At 45.0% G+C, this 25,805-nt stretch overlaps 1 protein-coding gene across 8 annotated transcripts in view; it reads left to right on the forward strand.

The window, feature by feature from the left end:
- The window catches only part of LOC137427133 (protein NDRG3), a 210,868-nt gene that overhangs the window by 138,024 nt on the left and 47,039 nt on the right, over positions 1-25,805 (forward strand). For 6 of the 8 annotated variants that reach the window (XM_078778672.1, XM_068116325.2, XM_078778673.1 and 3 more), the window contains 3 exons: positions 13,712-13,817; positions 20,870-20,990; positions 21,280-21,342. In XM_078778672.1, the coding sequence (XP_078634798.1) occupies positions 13,712-13,817; positions 20,870-20,990; positions 21,280-21,342 (290 nt within the window). Of the gene's footprint in view, positions 1-5,604; positions 5,818-13,711; positions 13,818-20,869; positions 20,991-21,279; positions 21,343-25,805 lie in introns of those variants that run through there. The other 2 variants (XM_078778674.1, XM_068116328.2) reach the window with 2 other exon arrangements.

Below are 25,805 nucleotides of genomic sequence, written 5' to 3' on the forward strand. Positions count from 1 at the left end.
CTCACCTGGAAGTTTCCGTGTGCGAAATCTCCAGTGAAATTACTACCATTTCCGAGTTGGGAATGGTTTTCCGCTTGTTTCCCCTTTAAATACCGAGCAGACTAAGGATTCAATAAACGTTCCCACTTTACAAACGGGGCCGGCAAATCTGAGTTTGCTGAGATCTCAAACCCAATCTCCAATCCCAGATACAATAAATATCCACCAAAGTGTTAACGAGTGCTCACGGGAACACCTTGGGAAACTTGTGAAGGTGCCTCCAGACAAGATCGTGGGGGCAGCAGGTAATACCCCAGAACCTGACGACATGTTATCTGACGTGACTGAGTCCGAGGATGACATTGAGGCAACCGAGCTGTCACCATCGGTGACAGGTCACTCACAGGTATCCCCTCAACTCATTTTTACCTTCCTTAACGAAACGTATCGTCACCGTAATATCGTAATTAAAGACTATTTCCCTGACTTGGCAGCATTCATTTGCACCGCAAAGTCAATAATTAATCAAAGCACATGAGGATTTTGACCTGACGAGATCTCAATTCCACAGATTAAGAAAGTTTGTTGCTCGAGCAGGTACGGAGTGTTCCCAAGCACAGGTCGATTTCATTAACACGGAATGAAAAATATTTTCTTTGCGACCTTAAATATGAATGGTGGGGGTGCAAGTCACCTCCGTCAGGCCCAAGTTAAAAACTTGTTTGATCGTAAAAAGGCAAATGTTCTTTTACGACAAGAGACCCACATCACACCTAACGTGGAACATGACTGGTGCCAAACTTTTAAAGGACAATGCTATTTTCGCAATCTGTCAGCCTCATCTGCTGGGGTTGGTTTTTTTCTAAAGCCAGGTCTAGCTTTCGAGTCTTGCTATTTTCATGAAGTCATAAAAGGCCGGCTTATTTCCCTTCAGCTCGTACATCAAAACTTCCGCTGCACCATTTTCAATGTGTACGCACCCAGTGAGAGCAGGGATCGAAAGGCCTTTTTCACCTCCATGATAAATCACCTGAATTCAGTTGATCTCGACCAATGTGTGTGCATCGGTGGTGACTTTAATTGCACCTTTGACCCTTCGAAGGGCAGAAATTCTGCAGAACCTCACCCCGAGTCCCATGCGGATCTATCCCGTTTCTTTATGACGGTCGGTCTACTTGATGTTTGGCGATTGCATCACCCCAACGTAGCCCAGTATACCTGGTGTCGATGTGCCAATTGTCGGGTGTCGTCGGCAAGACTCGACCGCTGGTACATTAATGTACCCTTTAGGAACGTCGCGGTCTCTTCAGGTTGTTTTCCGTCATTGTTTTCAGACCACCATATGGTAACCTTAGATCTTTCTTTTCCTCGACCCACATGCAGAAATAGTTACTGGAAGTTTAACGTTAAACTTTTAGAAGATAGTTTATTTACAGATTCCTTTCGTGATTTCTGGGCTGAAATGAGTACTAAAAAAATCTTCTTTCTCCTCAATTAGTCTTTGGTGGGACAACCTAAAGGCCCAAATTCGAGTATTTTGCCAACAATTTAATTCACACTGTACCAATGTAAAACCTATCACGATGGCTTGCTTAGAAGCAGATATCTTAAGGTTAGAGGGCAAGCTGGCCAATGAGAGCAACGCAGTGAACTATCGGTTGCTACTCGAAGAAGGCCCAATTAAGGGATTTGATCGATGAAAAAGCAGCGGGCACACTGGTTAGGCTAAGAATACAGAATATCAAGGTTTCAGATACCCCAACTAAGTCTTTCTTTCATCTAGAAACTGTAGATAAATCAACACGACTTGTATCTTCAGTTTTGGACCCAGGGGGGAACATCCTTACTAATCCAAGTGATATAAGATTAAATGTAATCGTTTTCTTTTCTGATCTTTTCAAAGCCAAAACGGTTTCTCATGAAATGATGAATGTTTTGACCTCTCATCTTCCTTCTGTGACTGAGGCCCAACGTCTAGAACTGAATGCTCCAATTACCCTTCCAGAGTTAACCAGTGCACTTGCTGAGATGGAGTCGGGAAAGGCCCCAGGCATCAATGGCCTACCCTCCGAATTTTTTTTGGCATTCTGGGACATTTTGGGCCCAGAGCTGCTCAACGTTCTGGATGCGTCTCTTTTATCCAGAGAATTACCGCTCAGTTTTAGAAGAGCAGTACTCTGCCTGCTACCAAAGACCGGCGATCTCCGACACCTGTCAAACTGGCGTCCGATCTCTTTGTTGTGCACGGATTACAAACTGTTTTCCAAGGTCCTTGCGAACCGGTTTAAAGCAGTTATTGGTGATCTGGTGTCACCTGATCAAAGTTGCAGCATCCCTGGCAGATCCATCTACGACAACATATTCCTAATCAGAGATTTGTTGACCGGTAAATGTGTCAAAGAGGATTTTGGATTGGTGTTTCTTGACCTTGCAATGGCCTTTGATAGCATTGATCATAAGTTTTTGTGTCAGGTGTTACAAGCTTGCGGGCTCGGTACTAATTTTAGAGCCTACATAGCTTTGTTATATGCAAACATCTCCAGCTTGATCAAAGTTAACAACGAATTTTGTCCACCCATAAAGGTTCAGAGAGGGGTAAGGCAAGGTTGTCCACTTTCAGGTCTATTATTTGCCCTCGCCTTGGAACCTCTCTTAATCGCCCTCAGAAAAGATATCCCTGGACTTGTTCTTTCTCCAGGACACCCACCTTTGACCCTGTCTGCATATGCCGACGACCTATGTGTCATCATAAAAAGAAAATGCGACAGTGACGCCTTGGCAAAGTGTTTGTTCGACTTCAACCTTGCCTCATCATTAAGATGCAATTGGGGGAAAAGCAAGGCTCTATGGTTCCCTTTTCCCAACAATGACTTACCTGTGCCACCGTTATTACCACCACCCCCCCCCCCCTTCCTGCAGAGCTAGTGTGGGCAAACGATGGCATCAAGTATTTGGGCGTCTTCCTCGGTCCTCCTCAGTATGTCCAGAACAATTGGGAGAGGATCATTGACAAGGTGGATAAGCGTTTGAGCCGATGAAAAAGAGCTCTACCCCACCTTTCCTATAAAGGTCGTGTGCTGGTTGTCAACAACCTCGTCACTACCCTTTTGTGGCACCGTTTCATCTGCCTGCAACCACCGGAGGTTTTGCTTCAAGCTATTCAGAGAAAACTGGTGGATTTTTTTTGGGGAGGCTACCACCGGCTTCGACCCAGCGCCATATGTTGTCCCTCGGCCGAGGGTGGTCATGGTCTTGTTGACGTGAAATGCCGTCTGTTGGCCTTCCGGCTCCGCTCCATCCAACGCTTGCTTTATGCAGAACACTCACCAGGCAAGCCCTTGGCCTGCTCTATTCTTCAACGAGCTGGGAGGCTCGGTTACGGACAGGAACTGTTTTTGACCAACCTTCAACACGTCGATGCATCTCTGCTTCCAGTCTTTTATCAGAGCCTCTTGAATGCCTGGCAGGGCGTTTCGATAAGTCGTCAGACTCGTATGGCACTAACATGTTTGCACACGAGCCTTTATTTTTCAATCCACTTTTCCCTGATATCCCGAGGAGTCGCGATTTCTGCCAACATTTTATAGTGGCCAACATTTTAAAAGTGTGTCATTTCCGGCATGACTCTGGACATGGATGGAAACCTGCGAACGAGCTGGCGGCCCTAACAGGTGTTCGGTCCAGGAGGTTAATCGGAAACATACTAAGAGCGGTGATCCGAAGAGGCCACCAGCTAGGCCTACATTGGACCCAGGACGCAGAGGTTGAGCCCACAGTTCCAAAATTAATTGTGGCTTTTACCCCAAATGATCTGCCCCCCATGAGTACAGGGTCAGCCCCCTTCCATGCTATGAGCAGCAAGAGCATTTATAGGTCTTGTGTGAAACGACTTCTTGGGGACCCACCTCTAGCTGGGGTTACCCGGTGGAAAGGACTCTTGCCTCCCGGTCCCCCCTCTGAGCCTTTATGGGATACAATGTATGCTGGACTTATGTCTAAAAGAACAGGTGACCTTCAGTGGCGTTTGGCCCACTGGATTGTTCCTTCCAATGCTGTCATTCGTTTTTTTTCCCCCATTTCCGGCTGTTGCCCCTTTTGTCCGGAGAGGGAAGACTTGTTTCATGCCTTCATTAATTGTGAAAGACTTTCTCCTTTGCTTTATTGGTTAAATTTTATTTCCCATAGATTGCGGATTACCTTTTCTTTGAAGGCTTACATCTTTTGTTTTCCTCCCAAAAAGGAAACTACATCTATTGTATTCGGTTTCCTAACTGCTACTGCTAAACTTGCCGTATACCTGTCATGGAAGGTGAAACTGGGCAGTAGACCCATGCAAGAATGCAGTATTATGTTTTTTTTTAGTTCTTTGGTGTCAGCAAGGCTCAAACTTGAATTCAACTATGCCCAAACTGCAAACGACCTTGCAAATTTTATTGCGACCCGGTGTGTTGAAGGGATTTGTAAAGCCCAAGATAAGAAATTGATAATTTCTTTATAATATATTTCGGTTGTTCTCATACACTGTTCCATGCTTCTCCTTGCCGGCCTTTTTCTCCCCCTTGTCTTGACCTACTCTTTTTCTTCCGTCTCTCCTCATGTTTGCAAATGCGAATGTAAATTTGTACATATAAAATTAATTATGCCTCGTTTAGAAATTATGCCTAGGTTTTCTCCTTGTGTTTTTTTTGGTATTTTCACCTTTTCTGTTGTTTGGATTGCAGTGCACTGATTGTTTTTTCCTTTCGGGATTTCTATGACTTTGCTGATTTTCCTTGAAGAATTTCCTTTGGTTTTACTCTTGTTTTATACTTTTATAATAAAAAGAGTTTAAAAGTCAAAAGTCTCTCTCTCTCTCTCTCTCTCTCTCTCTCTCTCTCTCTCTCTCTCTCTCTCTCTGCCTCTCTCTCTCTCTGTCTCTGTGTCTCTGTGTCTCTGTCTCTGTCTCTCTGTCTCTGTCTCTGTCTCTCTGTCTCTCTGTCTCTCTCTCTGTCTGTCTCTCTCTCTCTCTCTCTCTCTCTCTCTCTCTCTCTCTCTCTCTCTCTCTGTCTCTCTCTATGTCTCTCTCTGTCTCTCTCTGTCTCTCTCTCTCTCTCTCTCTCTCTCTCTCTCTCTCTTTGTCTCTTTGTCTCTTTGTCCCTTTGTCCCTTTGTCTCTTTTTCTCTCTCTCGCTCTTTCTCTTTCTCTCTTTGTCTCTTTTTCTCTCTCTCTCTCTTTTCCTCTCACTCCCTCCCCCCCGTGCCCCCCTCTCCCTATTTTCTAACCATTTTCTAACCGAACTTGGGAATCTGAAATGGTCTAACCATTTTCTGGTTTCGCTTTAAATACATAAAATTTCTCTGCCATCATAAACACAATGTTGCAGACACTCCAAACTATTCGACATGAATATGCCAAATCCATTTGGATTTGATTTTGTGTGGGGATTTCTTATGGACAGGCATTGCAGTCATTTGATCGTTCAATATGTGGTGTCGGGTTAAAAACCAGTGTTGTGGAGATGTGTCGCACAGTGCTTTGATTATAGAAGGCTATCATCCTCTCCTCCATGTCACATTGTGCCTTCTGTTGCTCACTCTCCCTCCTAGTAACCACACCCCAGCTGGCTTGGCCTGTCTTGTCTTGACTACATTTTACCTTTTTGTACATGTATAGGAGCTTGGCGTAAACAGGATCACCTTCCCCCGCCCCCCTCCTCTTCATGAGGCTTGTAAGCTCATACGTCACAGGCTAGCGCCATGCTGCAATGCGCAGTGCAGCAGCACGTGCCGCCGTAGGCTCATTGTCCCACAGTGCACGGCGCCCACTCAAGCTCGCGCCATGCCTGAACGTTTGCTCGGGGTAAGTAAGGCCTTTTGTTGCCATGGCCGAGCTTGCAGCCGATGCCAACTGTTTGAAGTAATTTCATCCGTCTGTCTGGATTTGGAATGTGGGTTGTGGGGATTTTATTTTGGGTAGGAGGCAGTAGAGTAAATGCCGAACGTTCCTCATGATTCAGGTGAACGTTATGATCGATGCCGTTATCTTTAATCGTTCATTAAAACGCAGGTTGGATATCTTGCCATTTATACTGTTGATCTTTTTTCTGGGTATGGAGCCTTGTTTGTCTTTCATGGTCAGGAAATGTTTCTTCCTTTACTTAGCCGATGTGCATTCCTTTCCGATGGTATTACACGTTGTTTACGCGAAGGATTCCTTGGTATTCTCCTCAAGTGTGTTCCACTGGACGAGTGTGAAAAGGCCATCATTTCTTCCGTCACCTAAGAGAGGTTATGTTTCACCCCTGATTGTCTTTGTTTGTCTTCTGTCTCAGCAGGCTATCTCAGATTTGCAGGACAGGTTGCGTGTGTGACCAGGACGAATTGATTCGGTTTTGGTGAAGATCTGGATCCGAGAATTTTTGAAATGATTCTTCACCATTGAGAGTTAGACCAAAAGCGATATTTAGCACAATGTCTTAAAAAGATTTGGAAGGATTCAGATGAAACTTGGGTGGACAGGTTGTGTGTGACGAAGTGGTTCAATTTTGGTGAAGATCTGGATCCAGATCTGGATCCAGATCTGGATACTAGAATTTTTTGTTATTTTTAAAATGATTCTTCACCATTGAGAGATGGGGCCAAAAACGATATATATAGCAGGACATCTCAGTTGTGTCCGAGTTTAATGACAAAACTAGGTGGATAAGTTGGGTATGTGACAGGAACCAGCCAATTCGATTTTGGTTCAGGTCCGAATCTGGAATCGACCTGTCAGTAGGATACAAAACGTGAACTCTTCAACCTGGAATTGGGGAAAATGGTGATATGGCTGTGACGTGACCCTTTTCTTTTCGACGTAGTTTGCTGCTCATTCATTTCGGTGTTGTGCATGCACATCATTTAGACTTCCCACATTCCACCATTGTCACCGTGCACTCTCATCTTTCTTTCGTTTGGCGAGTGTGTGGCTTGCATGTCATTTTGCTCAGCAGAACATGCAACGGTCTTGTGTAGAGTGGACTATGTTGTGGCATGTTGTTTTGACGGAGAGGGGAGTTTGGTAAGTCTCTTTGTTGGGTTTTGTTTTTGGATACAATGTTGATCTCTGTGCAGCATTCTTCAACCATTTGGGTTTGTCCTGTTCTTAGGATGCTGGCGGTTCGTTGGATTCTAAATTTTTCATGTTCCACTTCATCTATTTTCTTGCTGAAATGTCAGAACGAATGATTACGCTTGTTGTGAAAAATTCATGTCGACCACAGATTCGTCATGCAACTTGTATTCCATTGGGTATTCCCAATGGGTATTCCCATTGGGTATTGGGTATTCCATTGGATAAGAGCAGATTTGAGGGGAACATTAAGGTTTGAGTGCATGCCATTAAATAAATAAATATATAAATATATAATAAATATTAATAATAATAATAATAATATATATATATATATATATATATATATATAATATATATCTATATTGTTGTGAATTTTGGGTAGGGGGATATATAGATTCAGGTAGATCTGCATAGGTAGGTGCTCCGATGGTGTGAAGAAGAAGAACCATTTCCATGTATAGTAAGTCAGGGATCTGTTGAGGCGGTTTGTCGGATTAAGTGTATATCTGTGATCACTGATCATACAAGGATGATCGTGTAATCGGTAGAGTAGGGATTATGCTAATTCCCCGGTGTGTCAAACCTGTGATCATTCCTGTGTCCCATATGGCAACGCACCATAGATATTAGTTAGGCCCAATAGTTGCACCACAAACATGACTTAAATTCCCCCTCTGCCACAACAACAATATGACTCACAGGAAGCCAGTTTGGGGCACCGCCAATGGAGCCGCAGCCAGCCGCATCGCCAGCTGGCATGGCAACTCACATCAAGCAGGCAGGCAATGGACACGCTCAGAGGGGCAGCAATTGGTCAAGGCAAAGGGCAAGTAAGAAGCAGGTCGTCGATTGGCAGAGTAGGGAAGGACGTGTGATTGGTCAGGGGAGGGGCAGAAAGCTTGCCCGTGATTGGTGGAAGGAGTGAGATACTGATTGGCCACCGACCGACGATGGGATGACACCAAGGGCACGAAGCGCTCGGCCAATGGGAAGCAACGGGCGGATAAGAATATTCGAAAAGGCAAGAAGCGACGCACTGGTTGGAGGAGGAAGAGGGCTGACGTCACGAGACGGCCAGTAAAACCACTCACTGGCTGACATTTCCCGCTCTCGTCTTTGGATTCCTTCCTGCCCGGACCTTTCTTGCCTTCTCTTGCGTCGGATCTCTCCGTTTGGACCCTTGCTCGTTGGGCGACGACGAACGGTGGAGAGACGGTGGAGCGCTGACGATCATCCTCCCATGTTGTTCATGTACGGGGCCTCGCGTGCGAGCGACGACCATGCAGGCAAGGCCTGCCGTGGCGGCGTACGTGGGCCTGGTGGAGGGCGCATCGAGGCCTAATTTCTGCCACCCGGAGCCGCGTCCGGACTGCACGCTTGGGGCTTGGATGATGTGCTCGGACCTGACGAACCCTGACACACCTCAGCTAGACAGAGATAAGCTCGCACCACACAAACACAACGCTTATTTTAATTTATCCTCCCCATTTGTCTGTTGTGCAAGTCTGTGTGTAAGAGTGCTCACTAGGGGGTTTAGCTTTACCGGCACGTTTCTTCGTACTGGGGTCCGGCAATAAAGCCGCGTTTATTTTTGTATATAAAATCAGCCTCGGTTTGAGTTTCTTTTCAAAGGGTGAAGACATCACCAAGGCCAACCAGGTAAGTCGGTATTCTTCACTCCGTCTCGCGTATCATCCGCTATCGATTGAAGTGAACGCCTCATTAAAGCTTGATTAGCCATCCGTGGGTGCTCTGTCTTTATAGAGCTATCCACAGGACAATATACATATATACATACACACACACACACACACGAAAAAGTAAGTACACCCCATGTACAGTTTTGACTTTTTCAACATACAGCTATTTGATCTTCATTTCAACAATATTGATAGATAAAGGTGATATAATGTAACAAATATCATGAAACATTTACATTTTGAAGTCAATTGTATCATTTAAATAAACATAAATGCAAATTTCGCATGTGGAAAAAGTAAGTATGTACTAGAGTGGGGGTTAGCCTTGCGGGCCCCATGACAATCATGGTTCCCTGTTTGAGGCAATGTTTTTATGGCCGGATGCCCTTCCTGACGCCAACCCTTAGTCGCTTCTTACGATGCGCAGGGAAACGGTGTAGCTATTCTAAACCGGGGTACACACCGGGATATCATCCCGATAATGTTTTAAATTGAATGAAGAGTCTGTTTACCGGAGTTAAGAGCAGAGCTGGCCATGGTAACGGTGACGTCACCCAGTTTCATTGGTTTTATTTCTTCTTTCTTTATTTCTTTATTAATGAACTGGCAATCGTGAAGGATTCGCTTGACAATATTCTTCCAAACCTTTGCTTCAAAATGGGTGTTGGATTTGATTTCTTAAACGATTTTAAGCTGAAAATGACTGCTTACTCAAGTAATTTATTTTGTGTGGACTAGCATTTTAAAACTTGTAGATTGCACAAATGAAGTGAGGATAAACTGGATGTGGGGGAGTCGGGTTGCCTGGTGGATTTGAACCAGAAAATGTTCAAGTTTATGGTGCATTTTGGGTTAAATCTGTTTGGCATTATGTGGACTTGGTTTGAATGTTAGTGATTTTGATAAGGTTTGCATATAATCCTTTTTGGCAAACATTTGGAATAGATACCTTGTATTGTCATGTGCACTACAGACTACAGATACACACACTCTCCTCCAAGCCCTCCGGCCTGGGTTTGAATATCAACCCAGCTATAAACTACCATCCTGGCGTTTCATAGGCAGGGCAAGCCATCAGTGTGTGTGCCGTCCATTTGATGGACCTTGTGCCAGAAGACCTGACTGCCTGCACTGGTTGTTGGCAGACACTCAAGTCCCCATGGTATATTTCATGAAGAGCAGGCAAGTTATCACCAGCATCCCAGGACCAAATTGAAAATTTCTGCCCAAACCCTCACCAACTAGGTGGAGCTTGGGGCTTTCTTATGGTATCAATGGAAATCACCACTCATGGCTCGTGGACTTCCTTTCCTGTCATAGTCAACGTGTGGCTCTCTCTCTCATCTCTTCCTGTTCAGGCTGGAGAATTCTGACAAACCTCACACTCACTGTCTCACTGTCTCTCTGAAAAGACAATCTGAAAACCCTCCCATCTACTTTCTCAATCTTCTCAAAGAAGTTCTGTCACTCAAGCTTTTGGGTCTCACTATCTGCCATGATGTTGGAAAGCCAAATTTCCAAGCTGGCCTCCAAAGCCAGTTGTCGTCTGGGCATCCTCCATCGTGTGAAGTCCTTTCTTGGCACCACTGAGCTCCTCACCACATACAAGACTTTCATCCGCAGCTCAATGGAATACTGCTCTCCCCTTTGGGCCGGTGCTCCTGCCTCACACCTAGCTCGGCTTGACGCTGTTGAAACCAAAGCTTTCAGAATCATTGGAATCTCCCACTATGAAGCTAACTCCGAGGGCCTTTCACTTACTCGCCGCAGGCAGGTTGGTGGTCTTTGTCTTCTTCCGACATCTCTGGTCTAGCTCTCCCTGCTCTGTCTATGCTCTGCCCCCATGTATTCTTTCAGGATGCACAAATGTGCCAGCAACCCTCTTCTGGTGAAACTGCCAAAATCAAGACTCTCTGCTCACCTTCACTTTCATTCCTATTTTTCCCGTCTCTGGAACGAACTCCACACTCTCTTCAATTCAATCCCACTCCTCCCTCCAGGTCTTCAAAACAGCTGTTCACCACCATCTTCCTCCTCCCCCCCCCCACCCCCCTTCCCATGCCTCCTCTCCCTAAGCCCCCTCCCTCCCACAGATCTCCCGATGTCCCTGCTTTCAAATGTTGTGTTTGCGTGTTTCCCTCTCTCTCCCCATCTTGTCTCCCGCTCCCTTTATCATATGTTTTATGTGTCAGTTTGTCTTTGTGATCAATGTTAGCTCTTACACGAGCCTTGATCTTGTATACCAAAAAAAAAAAGTGTCCATCTTGTTTATCCCGTGTACCCTGCCCCAGCCTCCTGTTGTCCCTGTTCCCTGCTGTTGTGCCTCCCTCTCTCCCCCTCTTGTCTGCTGCTTCCTTTATTACATGTTATATGTGTTAGCTCTTATATGAGCCTTAATTAAATATCCAAAAAAAACCATGCTTGGCCAACGAATATGCCAAAACCCCAACATGCATTGAGGCAGGCCTTCAAATCTGCAGTTCGCCTGAAATCAAGATGATTTTGATTATGATGATGGTCATGTGCATCGTCTTAAAATGTACAAATTTCTCAGAGAAATTCCCACTGTCCATATCCACATTTGTACACTTTGACTGCACACGCATCCTTTGATTTGAGGTCTTGCATATGGAGCTCGAAGATCTGTGAAATCAGTTTTGAAATCCTGATCTCATTGGCCATCCTGAATACTGTAAACTAAAATAGAGTTTTTATCAATCCAATGTATTCTGTAGAGGAAGATGTATCGGTGTGATGGTCTCGGTTCAGTGTTGGATGACTTGCATGATTTGTAAACACCGTTTAGTATAAACTGGCAAGAGTACGTCTTCTGAATATAATAATAATAATAATAATAATAATAATAATAATAATAATAACAAGTGAATCCACTTGGATTCCGCCCAGGTTGGCACATGGAAATTATGATGTAGCATAATTATCATCTCGGGTCAAGATTTGAAATTATGCCATGGTTTTTGTAAAATTGGTTTCTAAATATAGATTTGATGACGTCATGTTTACACATCTGAGCGACAGAAACTGTCTACACATCTGAGCGACAGAAACGTCTACACTGTTGGAGCTTCACTTTTGGAGAGACAGAAATTCTGGGTCATTTGGGTCCTCTGGGTCATTTGGGTCATTTGGGTCCTCTGGGTCATTTGGGTCCTCTGGGTCATTTGGGTCCTCTGGGTCATTTGGGTCCTCTGGGTCATTTGGGTCCTCTGGGTCATTTGGGTCCTCTGGGTCATTTGGGTCCTCTGGGTCATTTGGGTCCTCTGGGTCCTCTGGGTCATTTGGGTCATTTGGGTCATCTGGGTCATTTGGGTCCTCTGGGTCATTTGGGTCCTCTGGGTCATTTGGGTCCTCTGGGTCATTTGGGTCCTCTGGGTCATTTGGGTCCTCTGGGTCATTTGGGTCCTCTGGGTCATTTGGGTCCTCTGGGTCATTTGGGTCCTCTGGGTCATTTGGGTCCTCTGGGTCATTTGGGTCCTCTGGGTCATTTGGGTCCTCTGGGTCATTTGGGTCCTCTGGGTCATTTGGGTCCTCTGGGTCATTTGGGTCCTATATTCCTATCCTATAACATATATATCCTATAACCTATCCTATATATATCCTATATCATATAACATATATCCTATATATCCTATAACATAACATATAACAAATATATCCTATATTATGTACTAGCGAGCGGCCGCGTACCAGCCAAAGGGGTAGCCCATGGTTAGCCTAAATATAGATTTGATGACGTCATGTTTACACATCTGAGCGACAGAAACTGTCTACACATCTGAGCGACAGAAACGTCTACACTGTTGGAGCTTCACTTTTGGAGAGACAGAAATTCCCAGGCAAACGCTATAACGCACCAGGTTTACAACCTGTGCGTTAATAATGTGTTTAACATGGTTGGAGATCCTAGTGGATTGGAGTTGTTTCTCTCTTCCGTTGGTAATTGGTGACACACCTTGGGGGTCTACAGCTTTGAGGTTGATGATGAAGGTCAAATGCAAAGTGTTTTTACATCAAACTTCACGTAACGATGCCGGGGAGAGTTGCTGTGTTGAAGTGAATTTGTTTGAGGTTCCAATGATATTATTGCTCTGAGTGTTAGGTCCATCGATGGGAAATGGATGGCTCTCACAGAGCTCCGGGCAAGAAAATGTACGAGTTGGTTCGGAATTGGTATCCTGTATGAGCGTTCTCTGTGCCATGTTGGGTGACTGACAGGTCACGTGACTTGTCAGATCGCCTCTTGTTTTTTTGGGACTTTTCTCGTATATCAATATTCCGTCGGAAGGCGGACGTCAGTGGCTCGAGGACATTATCCCTTCTTGCAGTTCTTCCCCTTGGTCCCATGCCCTTGTTCCATTGAGCCTTTGCACATCACAGTTTGATTGTGGCCTTACAGGACAGCTCTGGGGCAGGTAGCCTTCTCACCTTTGAGCAGCTTTGTCCTGAATTCGATTTCTGACCCAACCGTTTATCATTGGTGCTTCGTAGGGCTGCCGTTGCATCTGAGTACGCCACCCTTTGGAAGGGACCAGATCTTACGGTTCCTTTCCAAAAGAGTAGACCATTGCGTGCTGGCGTCTTGGCCAAATCTTTAAATTTTTCCATTTGCGAGTTCTGCAAATGAACGCATGCCAAGAGACGGACACAATAAACTTTGGATTTTTGCCTGGGATGCATTTAACCATAATTTTTGCGCTCCGCAGACCATATTCAATATGGTTAATTTAGGTGCATGTCGGAAGATAAATCGCTACGTTGACATACTCTAAACTGAACATGTTGAATGCATAAATACAATTTGGAATTTGCTGATGGCGAGGTGGTCTCAGGAAGCCCACGTTTGTGTACCAACGACAAGGGGTAGTCATTGCCTTCGGACTCGGTACTGCCTTGCTGAACAATGACCGTGCTGTTTGCAGGAGCACGATGTGGAGACTCCGTATGGGATGCTGCATGTTACCGTACGTGGCACACCACGTGCCAACAAGCCAGTCATCATGACGTACCATGACATCGGCCTTAATCGTGAGTTTGATTTGTGGTGTGCTTCAGGGTACCGATGACTATCACAGCATTATCTGATTGTCCTAAACCTCCACGTTTTACTTTCCTCCAAGAATAACCTGGTTTGTACAGACCTGCATTCGAGGATGTTTCATTTTTATCAATAATTTTATCTTTAGATCCTCTTCACCCTCATCTTCCTCATCTTCACCCTCATTTTCTTCACCCTTATCTTATTCTTCTTCCTCTTCACCCTCAGTATCTTCTTCATCTTCACCCTCATCGTCATATTCATCTCCTTCACTCTCATATTCTTCACCCTTATCTTATTCTTCTTCCTCTTCACCCTCAGTATCTTCTTCATCTTCACCCTCATCTTCATCTTCATCTCTTTTACCCTCGTCATCGTCATATTCATCTCCTTCACCCTCATATTCTTCATAGTCACCCTCATCTTATTCTTCTTCACCTTCACCCTCATAATCTTCATCTCCTTCACCCTCATCATCTTCATCTTCATCTCCTTCACCCTCATCATCTTCATCTTCATCTCCTTCACCCTCGTCATCTTCATCTTCTTCACGCTTATCTTAATTAAAAAAGACTATTTTCATTCCAGTGGCATCAGGAAACTTGACACACCCACCCAACACTGGGAAAGATGTGACTGGACTGGAGATTGAACCAGATATGTTGAAACGATAGAGTGAAGGACATCTGTGCCCAGTTTCAATGCAAGACCATTTTTTTTCATGGGGGGTGGAGGTGGGGGCTTTCATTTTCCCCTCGTAGCGTACTCGGGTAGTTGACAAACATTTGTTATTATTGTCCCCCGTCGCACCGCGGAGCGAAAGGGGGACTATGGTTTTCCCCTCCGTCCGTGTGTGTGTGCATGCGTGCGTTGAACCTTGTGAGCGGAATATCTTGAAAAATAAGCGAAGGACCAACTTCTAATCGGGTGTGTGGGTGTATCTAGGCATAGGGAAGAACGTTATTGAAAATTGGGTCGCCCCTTCAAAATCCAAGATGGCCGCACCCATATATGTCAACCTTGTGAGTGAAATATCTTGAAAAATAAGCGAAGTACCAACTTCTAATCGGGTGTGTGGGTGTATCTAGGCATAAGGAAGAACGCTATTGAAAATTGGGTCGCCCCTTCAAAATCCAAGATGGCCGCACCCATATATGTCAACCTTGTGAGTGAAATATCTTGAAAAATAAGCGAAGTACCAACTTCTAATCGGGTGTGTGGGTGTATCTAGGCATAGGGAAGAACGTTATTGAAAATTGGGTCGCCCCTTCAAAATCCAAGATGGCCGCACCCATATATGTCAACCTTGTGAGTGAAATATCTTGAAAAATAAGCGAAGTACCAACTTCTAATCGGGTGTGTGGGTGTATCTACGCATAAGGAAGAACGCTATTGAAAATTGGGTCGCCACGTCAAAATCCAAGATGGCCGCCTTGCGTCTTCCACTTTGTCAACTCACATCACTTCACCGACGGGGGACCTAGCCGTAACGCTTGTTAACATTTCATTTGCACTTGCTGATCTTCAACTAATAGGTCCGTGAACAGTTTTGCTCTGACTCGGTGCCGCTCGAACAAAAAAAAATTCACCAGCATTGTTTCATACCATGTCGGGGAAAGCTCTCAAACGGTTTTGCTTTATCTCGAGTCATCCAAAAAGAGCATGCCGTAGCTCCTTGATAAGATATTTTATATCTGTGGAGTAAATTCTAACGGATTGTCACGAGAGAAGCGAAGTCAATGCGTTCCTGGTGGTTCTCGTCCGTCCCGAAGGCTCGATCGGTTTGCGACATGTCGTTCTGCGGGGGGCAGTTTTGTGATCCGCAAGGTCAAAACTACAATCTAAACTTTTGCATAAATTGCGTTTTTCAGAACTGTAGGGCAGCTCGCTCTAACCGTCTGCCAAAATGTGGTCGATGGTGAAGTACTAATGGATTTGCCCTTATTAGTTGTTCTTTAATAACATTGATTTGGTTATTTGCAAGACATTGCCCAAATGACCCACTTTGTGAATTACAGGTGTTATACCATTCCCCACCTGTTATTCCCTGGTTGTCGTAAAAAGGCGACAAAAAGGGTTGGCGTCAGGAAGGGCATCCGGCCGTAAAACATTGCTTCAAAAAGGGGACCAAAAAACAACAACAACCACGGTCCCCGAAAAAGGCCAACCCCCGCTTTGCGGGGAAAAATGGCCTCTAAAGGTGGTTATACCATTCCCCACCTGCCAACGTGATTACAGCAAATGTAATTTGTACATCGTCAGACAGTGTATTGTATTTGATGGGTGGAATCGAGATGACATTTATGGTATACCAACCACCATGGAAAATAAGGAGAAGCTGACTGTTTGGGTATTAAACGTTCATCTGAGCAATGAGGCTTCAATGAAGCATTGATACTCTTTTCCTTCAACGAGGGTTAACTTTCAAAATGTCACCTTCTCCTTCCTTTCCATCCATGGTGGTTATCATACGCCCAACGTGCTGTGGATTTCATCCATTGTTCTACTTGTCCACCGACGCAGATCAACACTCACCTTCACGAAGCAAGATTAATTCTTCATTCTACTGTATTTTATAGTTAGTGGTTTCTGTGTCTACAAATAATAAAGTATTGAAGGAGCTGGGGCTCCCACGTCGATCGGAAGAATGGACGCGACAAAAAGCTGGAATTCATCCGAGTTGCTTTAATCAAACCAAACACTCAGGCACTCTGAAAAGCCCGTTTATCGGGCAGCAATATATATACATATTATCCCGGAGCGTTTGCCCAGGAAAGGCGAGAGGGGGCGTGGCCCAGCGTCCTGGCTGCGGCCTGGCAAGTTGAGGGCGAGCCTGCCCGGGCGTCCTGGACGAGCCCGGCATGGTGATCGCTCCGCGTCCTTGATAGGTGCAAGGCGATTGTGAAAACCCAGCGGTAGCCGCTACACTATATTCATAAAGTGATCCCTGGTGTTGGGCTAGCGGCTAGGGTGCCGGCTTAGGATCCTAGGATCCTGGGTTCGAATCCCGGTCGATTGCTGAATTAACGCCTGGGGGGTTGACTCAGCCTGTCATCCTTCCGAGGTCGGCTAATTGAGTACCAGTTCACTGGTAATTCCCTGCTTGTCGTTAAAGGCGGCAAAAAGGGTTGGCGTCAGGAAGGGCATCCAGCCGTAAAACATTGCTTCAAAAAGGGGACCGAAAAACAACAACAACCACAGTTCCCGAAAAAGGCCAACCCCCGCTTGCGGGGAAAAATGGCCTCTAAAGGTGTTTTTTATATTTTTTTATTCATAAAGTGATTTGGGATGGACCTTACTGCAAAATGCCCCCCTCTGAAAATTGATTGTGGGTGAGATGATGTCATCGGTGGGAAATATGGCTGCAAATGCAAGTTGAACTGCAAACTTGGACCAATGTGGTGATTTTCCTGTTTTGTTGCGACAGACTGGTGATTAAAACATAATATCCAATTTGGATTGTTGCTGTGGAACCACCAATACCTGCTGTTAACGCTTCTATTCTATTCGGCCGAACCAGAGTTTTGGGGAAAAAACTTAATGGTTTTGGGGGAAAAAAAATAATAATAATTTGTTTATTTCTTTGTTTGCCAATATTCACAAAATAATAGAAAATAAACCGGTAGTTCCCCTTGACTGCAAACATTATTTGTAGCGTTGTTGCAAAAGGAGAACAGATAATGAGTGTCTAGAATCCGAGCTCATCCCAAGAGGAATGAGTGTCTCTCATTCGGTGAATCGTTTGTTTCTCCATGCCCATCATCGCCCAAATTTGCATCTCTGCTTCACCCATACGCCATCTTCCTCTTAAATTCACACATTCCATAGAATGTGTCCATTGCTTTCTGCGTACTATCTTCACGTGAAGTAGGCCATAAGGCAGCATAATTAGTAGTCTGAGTGCATAGCGTGCGTCCCGAGCAGCTCGCGGCGTGGTTATCAAGGTCACCTTCAGACCCCACCATGTGACTGTCTGGCACAGAATGCTGGCTTTGGTTAGGAAAAACTGTATACAGTACCTGTAATATTTTGGGGTATTTTGGATTTGTTTTTGTTTTTTCTCGGTGTAGTTTTAAATCAACATAACCCTGGAAGACAAATTCAATCGAATTGGTGTTAACAACCTGAAAGGTGGTTTCCAAGCCGTGCTGTGCCTTATTTCCACCTTGTAATCTGACGGGATTGACTGAGTGGCTTCCCAAGTCATAACAACACTTCCTGATTGGATGCAAATGCTCATCCTCTTTGTAGTGGAGGAAATGGACCGTCGGTGAATAACATCCGTATCCGTCGGGAAGGAAGAATCGACATATGATACAAGTTCCCATAAGAAAATAAAATCCGGTTATTGTGGTATCAAGGAGGATAACTGGGGTGTTTGGTCATTCTCGGGAAGAATTCAGAAGGTTCAGAGGATGTGTACAATGCCTTCAGAAAGTATTCATACCCCTTGACGTTTTCACATTTTGTTGTTGCAGCCCGATTTTAAAATGGATAAAATTGAGATTTTTTGTCACTGATCGCACATAATACCCTATAATGTCACCCTATAATGCCTATAATGACACTGATCGCTACCCTATAATGTCAAATGGGTATTTTTTGGGAGATTTTTACAAAATAATTTAAAATTAAATGTCGAGTCAATTAGTATTCAACCCTTTTGCTATGACACTCCAAATTGAGTCAGGTGCATCCAATTTCCTTTGATCATCCTTGAGATGTCTCTACAACTTGATTGGAGTCCACCTCTGACCAACTCAATTGATTGGACATTATTTCGAAAGAAATACACTTTTGGATATAAATAAGGTCCCACAGTTGGCAGTGCATGCCAGAGCAGAAACTCTACAATGAAGTCCAAGGAACTGTCCGTTATTGAAGTGTTGAAAGTACACAATAGTACAGTGAGCTCCATCATCAGGAAATGGAAAGAATATGGATCTACCCAGACTCTTCCTAGAGCTGGCCATCTGACCAAACTGATCAACCAGGCAAGAAGGACCTTGGTCAATGAGGTAGAACCCAATGACCACTCTCTGACAGAACTACAGAGCACCTTGGCTTAGATGGGAGAACCTGCCGGAAGGACAACAATCTCTGCAGCACTTCACAAGTCTTGACTTTATGGGAGAATGGACAGACGGAAGCCACTCCTGAGAAAAAGTCACATGACAGCACGCCGCTAGTTTGCAAAAAAAAAGGCATGTGAAAGACTTGGAGCATGAGGCAAAATATTCTGTCTGTTGATGTGAAAATTGAATTATTTGGCCTGAATGCAAAGCGCTATATCTGGCGGAAACTGAGCACAGCCCATCACCCATCTAACACCATCCCTACTGTGAAGCATGGTGGTGGCAGCATCATGCTATGGGGATGCTTTTCAGCAGCAGGGACTGGGAGACCTGTAAGGATGGAGGGAACAATGAATGGAGCCAAATTCAGGCAAATCCTTGAGGTGAACCTGCTTCAGAGTGAAAAAGACCAAAGACTGCGGTGAATATTTATGTTGCAATTGGACAATAACCCCAAGCATACAGCCAAAGCAACACTGGAATGGCTTCAGAACAAGAATATGAAAGTCCTTGAGTGGCTCAGCCAATGCCCAGACCTGAATCCCATTGAGAATCGGTGGAAAGACTTGAAGATTCCTGTTCACCGACGCTCCCAATCCAACTTGACAGAGCTCGAGGAAATCTGCAAGGAAAAATGGGAGAAACTCCCCAAATACAGATGTGCAAAGCTGATACAGACATACCCAAGAAAATGCGAAGCTGTAATCGCTGCCAAAGGTGCTCCTACAAAGTATTGGCTCAGGGGGTTGAATACTTATGTAAATTAGATATTTCTGTAATTCATTTTTAATTACTTTGTAAAAAAGTTCTAATAAAATAAAATAGCATCCACTGACATTATAGGGTTATTATGTGTGGATCGGTGACAAAACATCTCAGTTTAATACATTTTTAATTGAGGCTGTAAGAACAAAATGTGAAAAAAGTCAAAGGGGTGTGAATACTTTCTGAAGGCAATGCAGGTTTAGAGTTGGAGCTCCCATTTGGAAAAGGCTGGGTTTTTTCCTTACATGGCTGAGGCTCACGGAAGAGAGGTTAAAGAGGGTACAAAGGCAACACATACTTTCAGTGGGACGACCTGTGGGCATGGCAGACAAGGGAATGAACCAATTAGGAAAGAGGTTAAGCTGAAGTTAACAGGGTTATCAGGTTAATGGGGAGAGAAAAGTTTGTTGTCAATGTGATGGTGGTGATATTGGTCATCTCTAATGCTGGTGTTGGCATTTGGTCCGAAACGAACAGCAAGCGGGTGTGTGTACATATTATTTTCAATCAACAGTCTGTTTGATTCCTTTAACTTCGAGTCTGCATGTTTAAAAGGTTAACATGCTTTTTACACACCGCGAAATCACTTTAACGTCATTTAAAATGTACAAACTCAGAAAAACGATCTTTGTCGTCTCTCTTTGCCCGAGCTTTTGTGTTCTCTGTTCGCCGTTCTCACTCTGAGATTCTCCCATCTTTCCCTGTGTAGTGTTTGTTTGTGTTTTTCGTGTCATACCTGTTTAATTATTTTATTCTTAGGGCAGACAGCATGGTGTATAGGTACGCACACTTACCGCTAAAGCTGTCTAGCCTGCGTTCAAATCCTGACCCAGGTATAAACTGTCATCCCGGTGTTTCACAGGCAGGGTGATTCATCAGTGTACCGTCCCTCGGATGGACGTTAAACGGTTGTCCCGTATGCTAGCATTCCTTGGTGGATGTTAAAGATCCCACGGTGTCCTTTACAAAGAGTAGGTGAGCGATCGCCAGTACCATGATCCAGTAATTAAGGTATTTTATTTTTGTTTTTCACTCAAATTGACAACCCTAACCCTAACCCTAACCCTAACCCTAATAACCCTAACCCTAACCCTTTTTTTTTTTTTATACTCAAATTGACAAGGATAACGGTAATTGCTACATAGCCTGTGTTTTATATCCCTGACCCGATTCCCTCACCCCTCCTTTTCATCTTTATTCAGACCAAATGTGCTTCAACACACTGTTCAACTACGAAGACATGCAGGAGATCATGAAGCACTTTGCCGTGTACCACATCGATGCTCCTGGAGCCCAGCAAGATGCTCCGCAGTTTCCCTCTGGGTAAGGCGTTGCTCATCCTGAAAGCCCACCAGGCTTCGTTAACGGTAACCTGCGGTGGCGTAGTTCAGTGCGATTGTGTCATTGTGACCTGTATCAAAAGGCGGGTGTTAGCTTAACGGTTAAGGTGGCTGGCTTAAGATCTCATGGTCTCGAGTTTGTTTCCCTGTCATACCGTTAAATAACATCATGTGTGTGTTGACTCTCAGACTGCTATCCTTCCGAAGTCGATTTATACCACCGTGGTGTTTTCGGAGCGCGTGACTTTATTAACATGTGTGTGCTTTTCCAGATACCAGTTTCCATCCATGGACCAGTTGGCTGAGATGATCCTGCCGGTCATTGAGCATTTCAGGTGAGCCGTTGTCCTTGAGCCGAATGATTTCAACTCCCATGTGTTCGGCACTATCCAGTAAAACCTTTAGAGGCCATTTTTCCCCGCAAAGCGGGGGTTGGCCTTTTTCGGGAGCCGTGGTTGTTGTTGTTTTTCGGTCCCCTTTTTGAAGCAATGTTTTACGGCCGGATGCCCTTCCTGACGCCAACCCTTTTTGTTGCCTTTAACGACAAACAGGGAATTACCAGTGAGCTGGTACTCAAACCAAGTCAAGTCAAGGGTCAAGTGCTGGTTCGGCACTATCCAGTGACGGGTTATATTTTATCATCGGATAAAGATTGATTACATTTGTATTGCCTATTTGGCAATAACGGGACAAGGCAGGAAGGACATCGGCTGCACATTGCTTTGGAGGTGAAAGGGCACGATAATAATCAAATAATTTAATTCAAAGCTTCTCTCATTTATTTATATTTTAGTGCAGCCTCCGAACAAAATACTTAAAAGGTAAATTGGGGATGGGGATATTGTTGAAGCTTGCAGGAAGCCTGGCCTGTCTGTCTGCAAATTGGGCAACAAGTTTGAAAGCACAGGTACTGTAATCGCTCAGTACAGTATTTTAGGACCCTGGAATGACGTACCAAAGGTTATGGGTTCAAGTCTGGCTGAAGGCAGCAGTATTGATTAATTATCGTTCTAAACCTCTGTAATTTCAGCTGTCATATTGTCAATTGAAACCCAGCTGGTTCTTTAATAACCTTCCGGAAGGAAATGATCTCCCTGACATTTTTTGAAAACATTGTCGAGGCTTGTAGAAGAGCAGAATGGAATGGAACAAAATGGAAAGGGGGAAACACCAACAGCAGAGTTAGAGGTGTGGAACTGATTAGGGGGATTGGGGGAAGGACACATGGGGGTTAACAAGGTGAAATGCAGCAGGAAGGGGATAGTGGGGATTAAACAAAAGGAACAAACCATCTACTAACAAACAAAAATAGGCGAAGGGGGGTTGGGCGGAGGGGGGGGGGGTGTTGATCACAGCCACCTGGGAAAAGGGAGTGCTTGGGAGCGTGGTCATTAGGGGTATAAGAGATCACTAGTATGGATGGGGGTTGACCTGAGGTAGTGGTGAACAGCTGTCTTGAAGCCCTGGAGGGAAGAATATGACTGCACTAACTGGGGAGTTGGTTCTGCAGGTGAGAGAAAAGAGGAACAAATGAGTGGAGGTGAGCAGTGAGCCTGGATTTTAAGAGTTTAACAAGAAGAGGTTTACTAGCACACCATGTGTGCCCTGCAGAAACCTGGGAGGGACAGAGCCAAGAGGGCAGGAGACGCAAGACCAAAAAGGAGGGAGTACAATACAGAGAGGCCACCAACTCAATCCATCTGTGATACAAAAGTAACAGGCCTAGACACTTGGCTTCGTCGCGGGAGGTCCCGTTCATTTTGAGGGCCTTGCTTTCCATTGCGTCAGGAAGGATAAGGTGTGAGACAGGGGAGAGCAGTACTCCAAGCTGTGAATGAAGGCCTTTTTGGTTGTCAAAAGTTCAGATTGGCCAAGGAAATAACTTGCATGATTGAGGATGCCCAGTCGGTGGCTGCCTTTGGAGCCCATCTTGGAAATATGGTCTGCCGAAGAAAGATCATGGTTGATGGTGAGGCCCAAATGTTTGCTTGGCTTAACCTCTTCAAGTGGTTTGTTTCGGAAGTATATGGGAGGGTTTGCAAATAGTTCTTTAAATTGATATATGTGGGAAAATTACATGCCCAGACCAGGAATCGAACTCGGGTCCTCTGGAAAACCGTTCCAGTGCTCTGCCATCTCAGCTATCTGGGCGACCCTGACTGAGCATGCAATTTTCCCATACATATGTTTGCCACTCTCTTTCTGTCGATGCTTCTGGGGCACACGGTTTTCCAGAGGACCTGGGTTCGATTCCTGGTCTGGGCATGTAATTTTCCCACATATATTAATTTAATTATTTAATTCTGTTCAATAATCTAAATAGTTATTTGGTGTGTGTGTGTGTGTGTGTGTGTGTGTGTGTGTGTGTGTGTGTGTGTGTGTGTGTGTGTGTGTGTGTGTGTGTGTGTGTGTGTGTGTGTGTGTGTGTGTGTGTGTGTGTGTGTGTGTGATTTGTGTGTGTGATTTGTGTGTGTGATTTGTGTGTGTGATTTGTGTGTGTGATTTGTGTGTGTGATTTGTGTGTGTGATTTGTGTGTGTGATTTTTGTGTGTGATTTTTGTGTGTGATTTTTGTGTGTGATTTTTGTGTGTGATTTTTGTGTGTGATTTGTCAGGGTTGAAAGACATATTCCGAGTGTTGGACCAGCTCCTGATTCTATCAAGTTCTGCAGAGGGAAGAGGCTGCTGCTGGCCTATCTGAACGATGAGATTATATAGCAGAGGGTGGAGTAATCAGCAAAGAGATGAGCAGGATTTTCCAGGGAATCAGAAACACCTTCTTCTTCTCCTCTTCCTCTTCCCTTTATAGAGTTGGAAGCAAACACAGAATTGAGGCATTTGGCCTTTACCATTTGTTACGTGGTCCTCCCGGTAACTACCTGGTCTGGGTGACCACCGGACCGTGGGAGGACCCCGCCAGAAAGATATATGGTTTGTACGCTTTCGTAACGCAATCAATATGAATTCCGGTCAAGAAGAAACCCCACACCAAGGATCCGGAATAATCAATAATATATTCCCCGAGCAATCAACAACCATCAACAATCAACAATCAATATTACAAAGATGGCCATCTTACATATGTGTTCCCCCCTTTCCCCACTCACGACCACTTGGGTCACTGTCCCTCACAATGTCTCTCTTCTCCGCACACGGGCGGTTGAACGAACCCCGGGCGGACGTGCTCCAAACGTGCACGTCTCGTACCGGGGACAGCTGCTGCAGCGCACACCTCCTTGCCAAGCAACGGGGCAAAACCAAGCGCGGCTTGCAACGCGCGCGAGGCCCAAGGTGTGACCCGTACGCCTCCTTGTAGACGGTGAGGCGAACTGTGCCGGACGCTTGGTTCCGTGCACGAACCCACGGCGACTTGACGTGTAAATGGGTAATTACCCCGCCCAGGTAACTCCTCTCGCCAGACGGGCTTTCAAACGCAGCGTTCCCCACGCTGCTCAATATCGATACCGCTCGCGTCGGAGCTCGGCGAGGAAGAGGAAGAAGATCGCCGCTTCTCCCGGACCTCGTGTCTTTCTTCTTCCGTTTCCGGTCTCCTTTTCCCCAGAAGGGCTCCTGACCCTTTAATCACAACAACCTTTAACCGACTAAACATTAATAAGCAATGACCTGAATAGTAATTCACATAAATTCACATAAATCCGTAACACATTGAAGATTAAGAACAACTGGGCCCAATAAACTGCCTTGGTGCACTCCAGCCTTGATGGGACAAGGACATGAGAAGATTCCTTTACGAGCTACATGCTGGTTGCAGGACTTGAAGTCAGTGAGTGAGAAGAGGTATCCTTTTGGATACCATCATCAGAGAGTTTGGAGATCAAGGCAGGATGCCAGACTATCAAATGCTCGACATTTGTCCAGAGAGACTGCTCTGATCTCCTGTCTGAGATTGAGGGCTTCCATCTATTGTTGAGAGAGCAGAAGCAGTGTGTCTAGGGTATAATGACTCGGTCTGAAACACAACTGATGATCTGAGATGAGGCTGAACTAGAGAATAGGAATGATTTGACATCAACTGCAATGATGGATTCCATGATGTTGTTTTGAATTGGAAGCAAGCTAATAGGCCTGTAGTTAAGAGGATCTATTTTGCACCATGTTTATGTATTGCAGTGATATTTGCCAACTTACAGGCGAACATAAATTGACCCAGAGAGAATGTTTGTGTGAACAGCAGAAAGAGGATGAGCAAGAGCAGCAGAGCAGGTTTTTAGGATGCGTGTATTGATGCCATCCGGCCCTTTGGAGAATTGGAGTAGAGGTAAGCGAGAAACATCTCATCTTCTCAGGTGAGAAACGCAGTTTCCAGGAGCAGTTGGGTACGAAAGGGCAGGGTCGGTAGGTGTTGGGAGGCTAGTGTTGAGTTCAAGCTTTGGAAGCAAACACAAATGAGGCATTCGGCCTTCTCATGAGCAGCCAGCTGTTTTATTTGAAGTGAGGGAAGAGATGGAGGGGGAACATACACCAGGACAGACCGAGACAAGGTGCCACTATGTCTGTGAAGGAGGAGGCAGGTTTGAGAGTTCAGCCTTGAGGTTGTCTAGGTGTTGTTTTCTGGCTCTCCTGAAAGTGGACATTTGTTCTGGGCGTTGGAATGATCTGAGGTTGTGTTCGGCTGGAATTGCCTTTCAGGAAGAGAAGGCAAGTTGTTTTATGGAAATCTCAGCACAGCATTCTGTGTATCAGGGGCGATAAGATGAGTGTGATAACTGCAGACGAGATGGTATAAATCTGTGGATAAGGGAAAGCAATGGAATTGCCCTGCAATATATTTTCTTGGT

The sequence above is a fragment of the Myxine glutinosa genome, chromosome 5, assembly GCF_964187855.1.
Source record: "Myxine glutinosa chromosome 5, kmMyxGlut1.1, whole genome shotgun sequence".
Taxonomy (NCBI): domain Eukaryota; kingdom Metazoa; phylum Chordata; class Myxini; order Myxiniformes; family Myxinidae; genus Myxine; species Myxine glutinosa.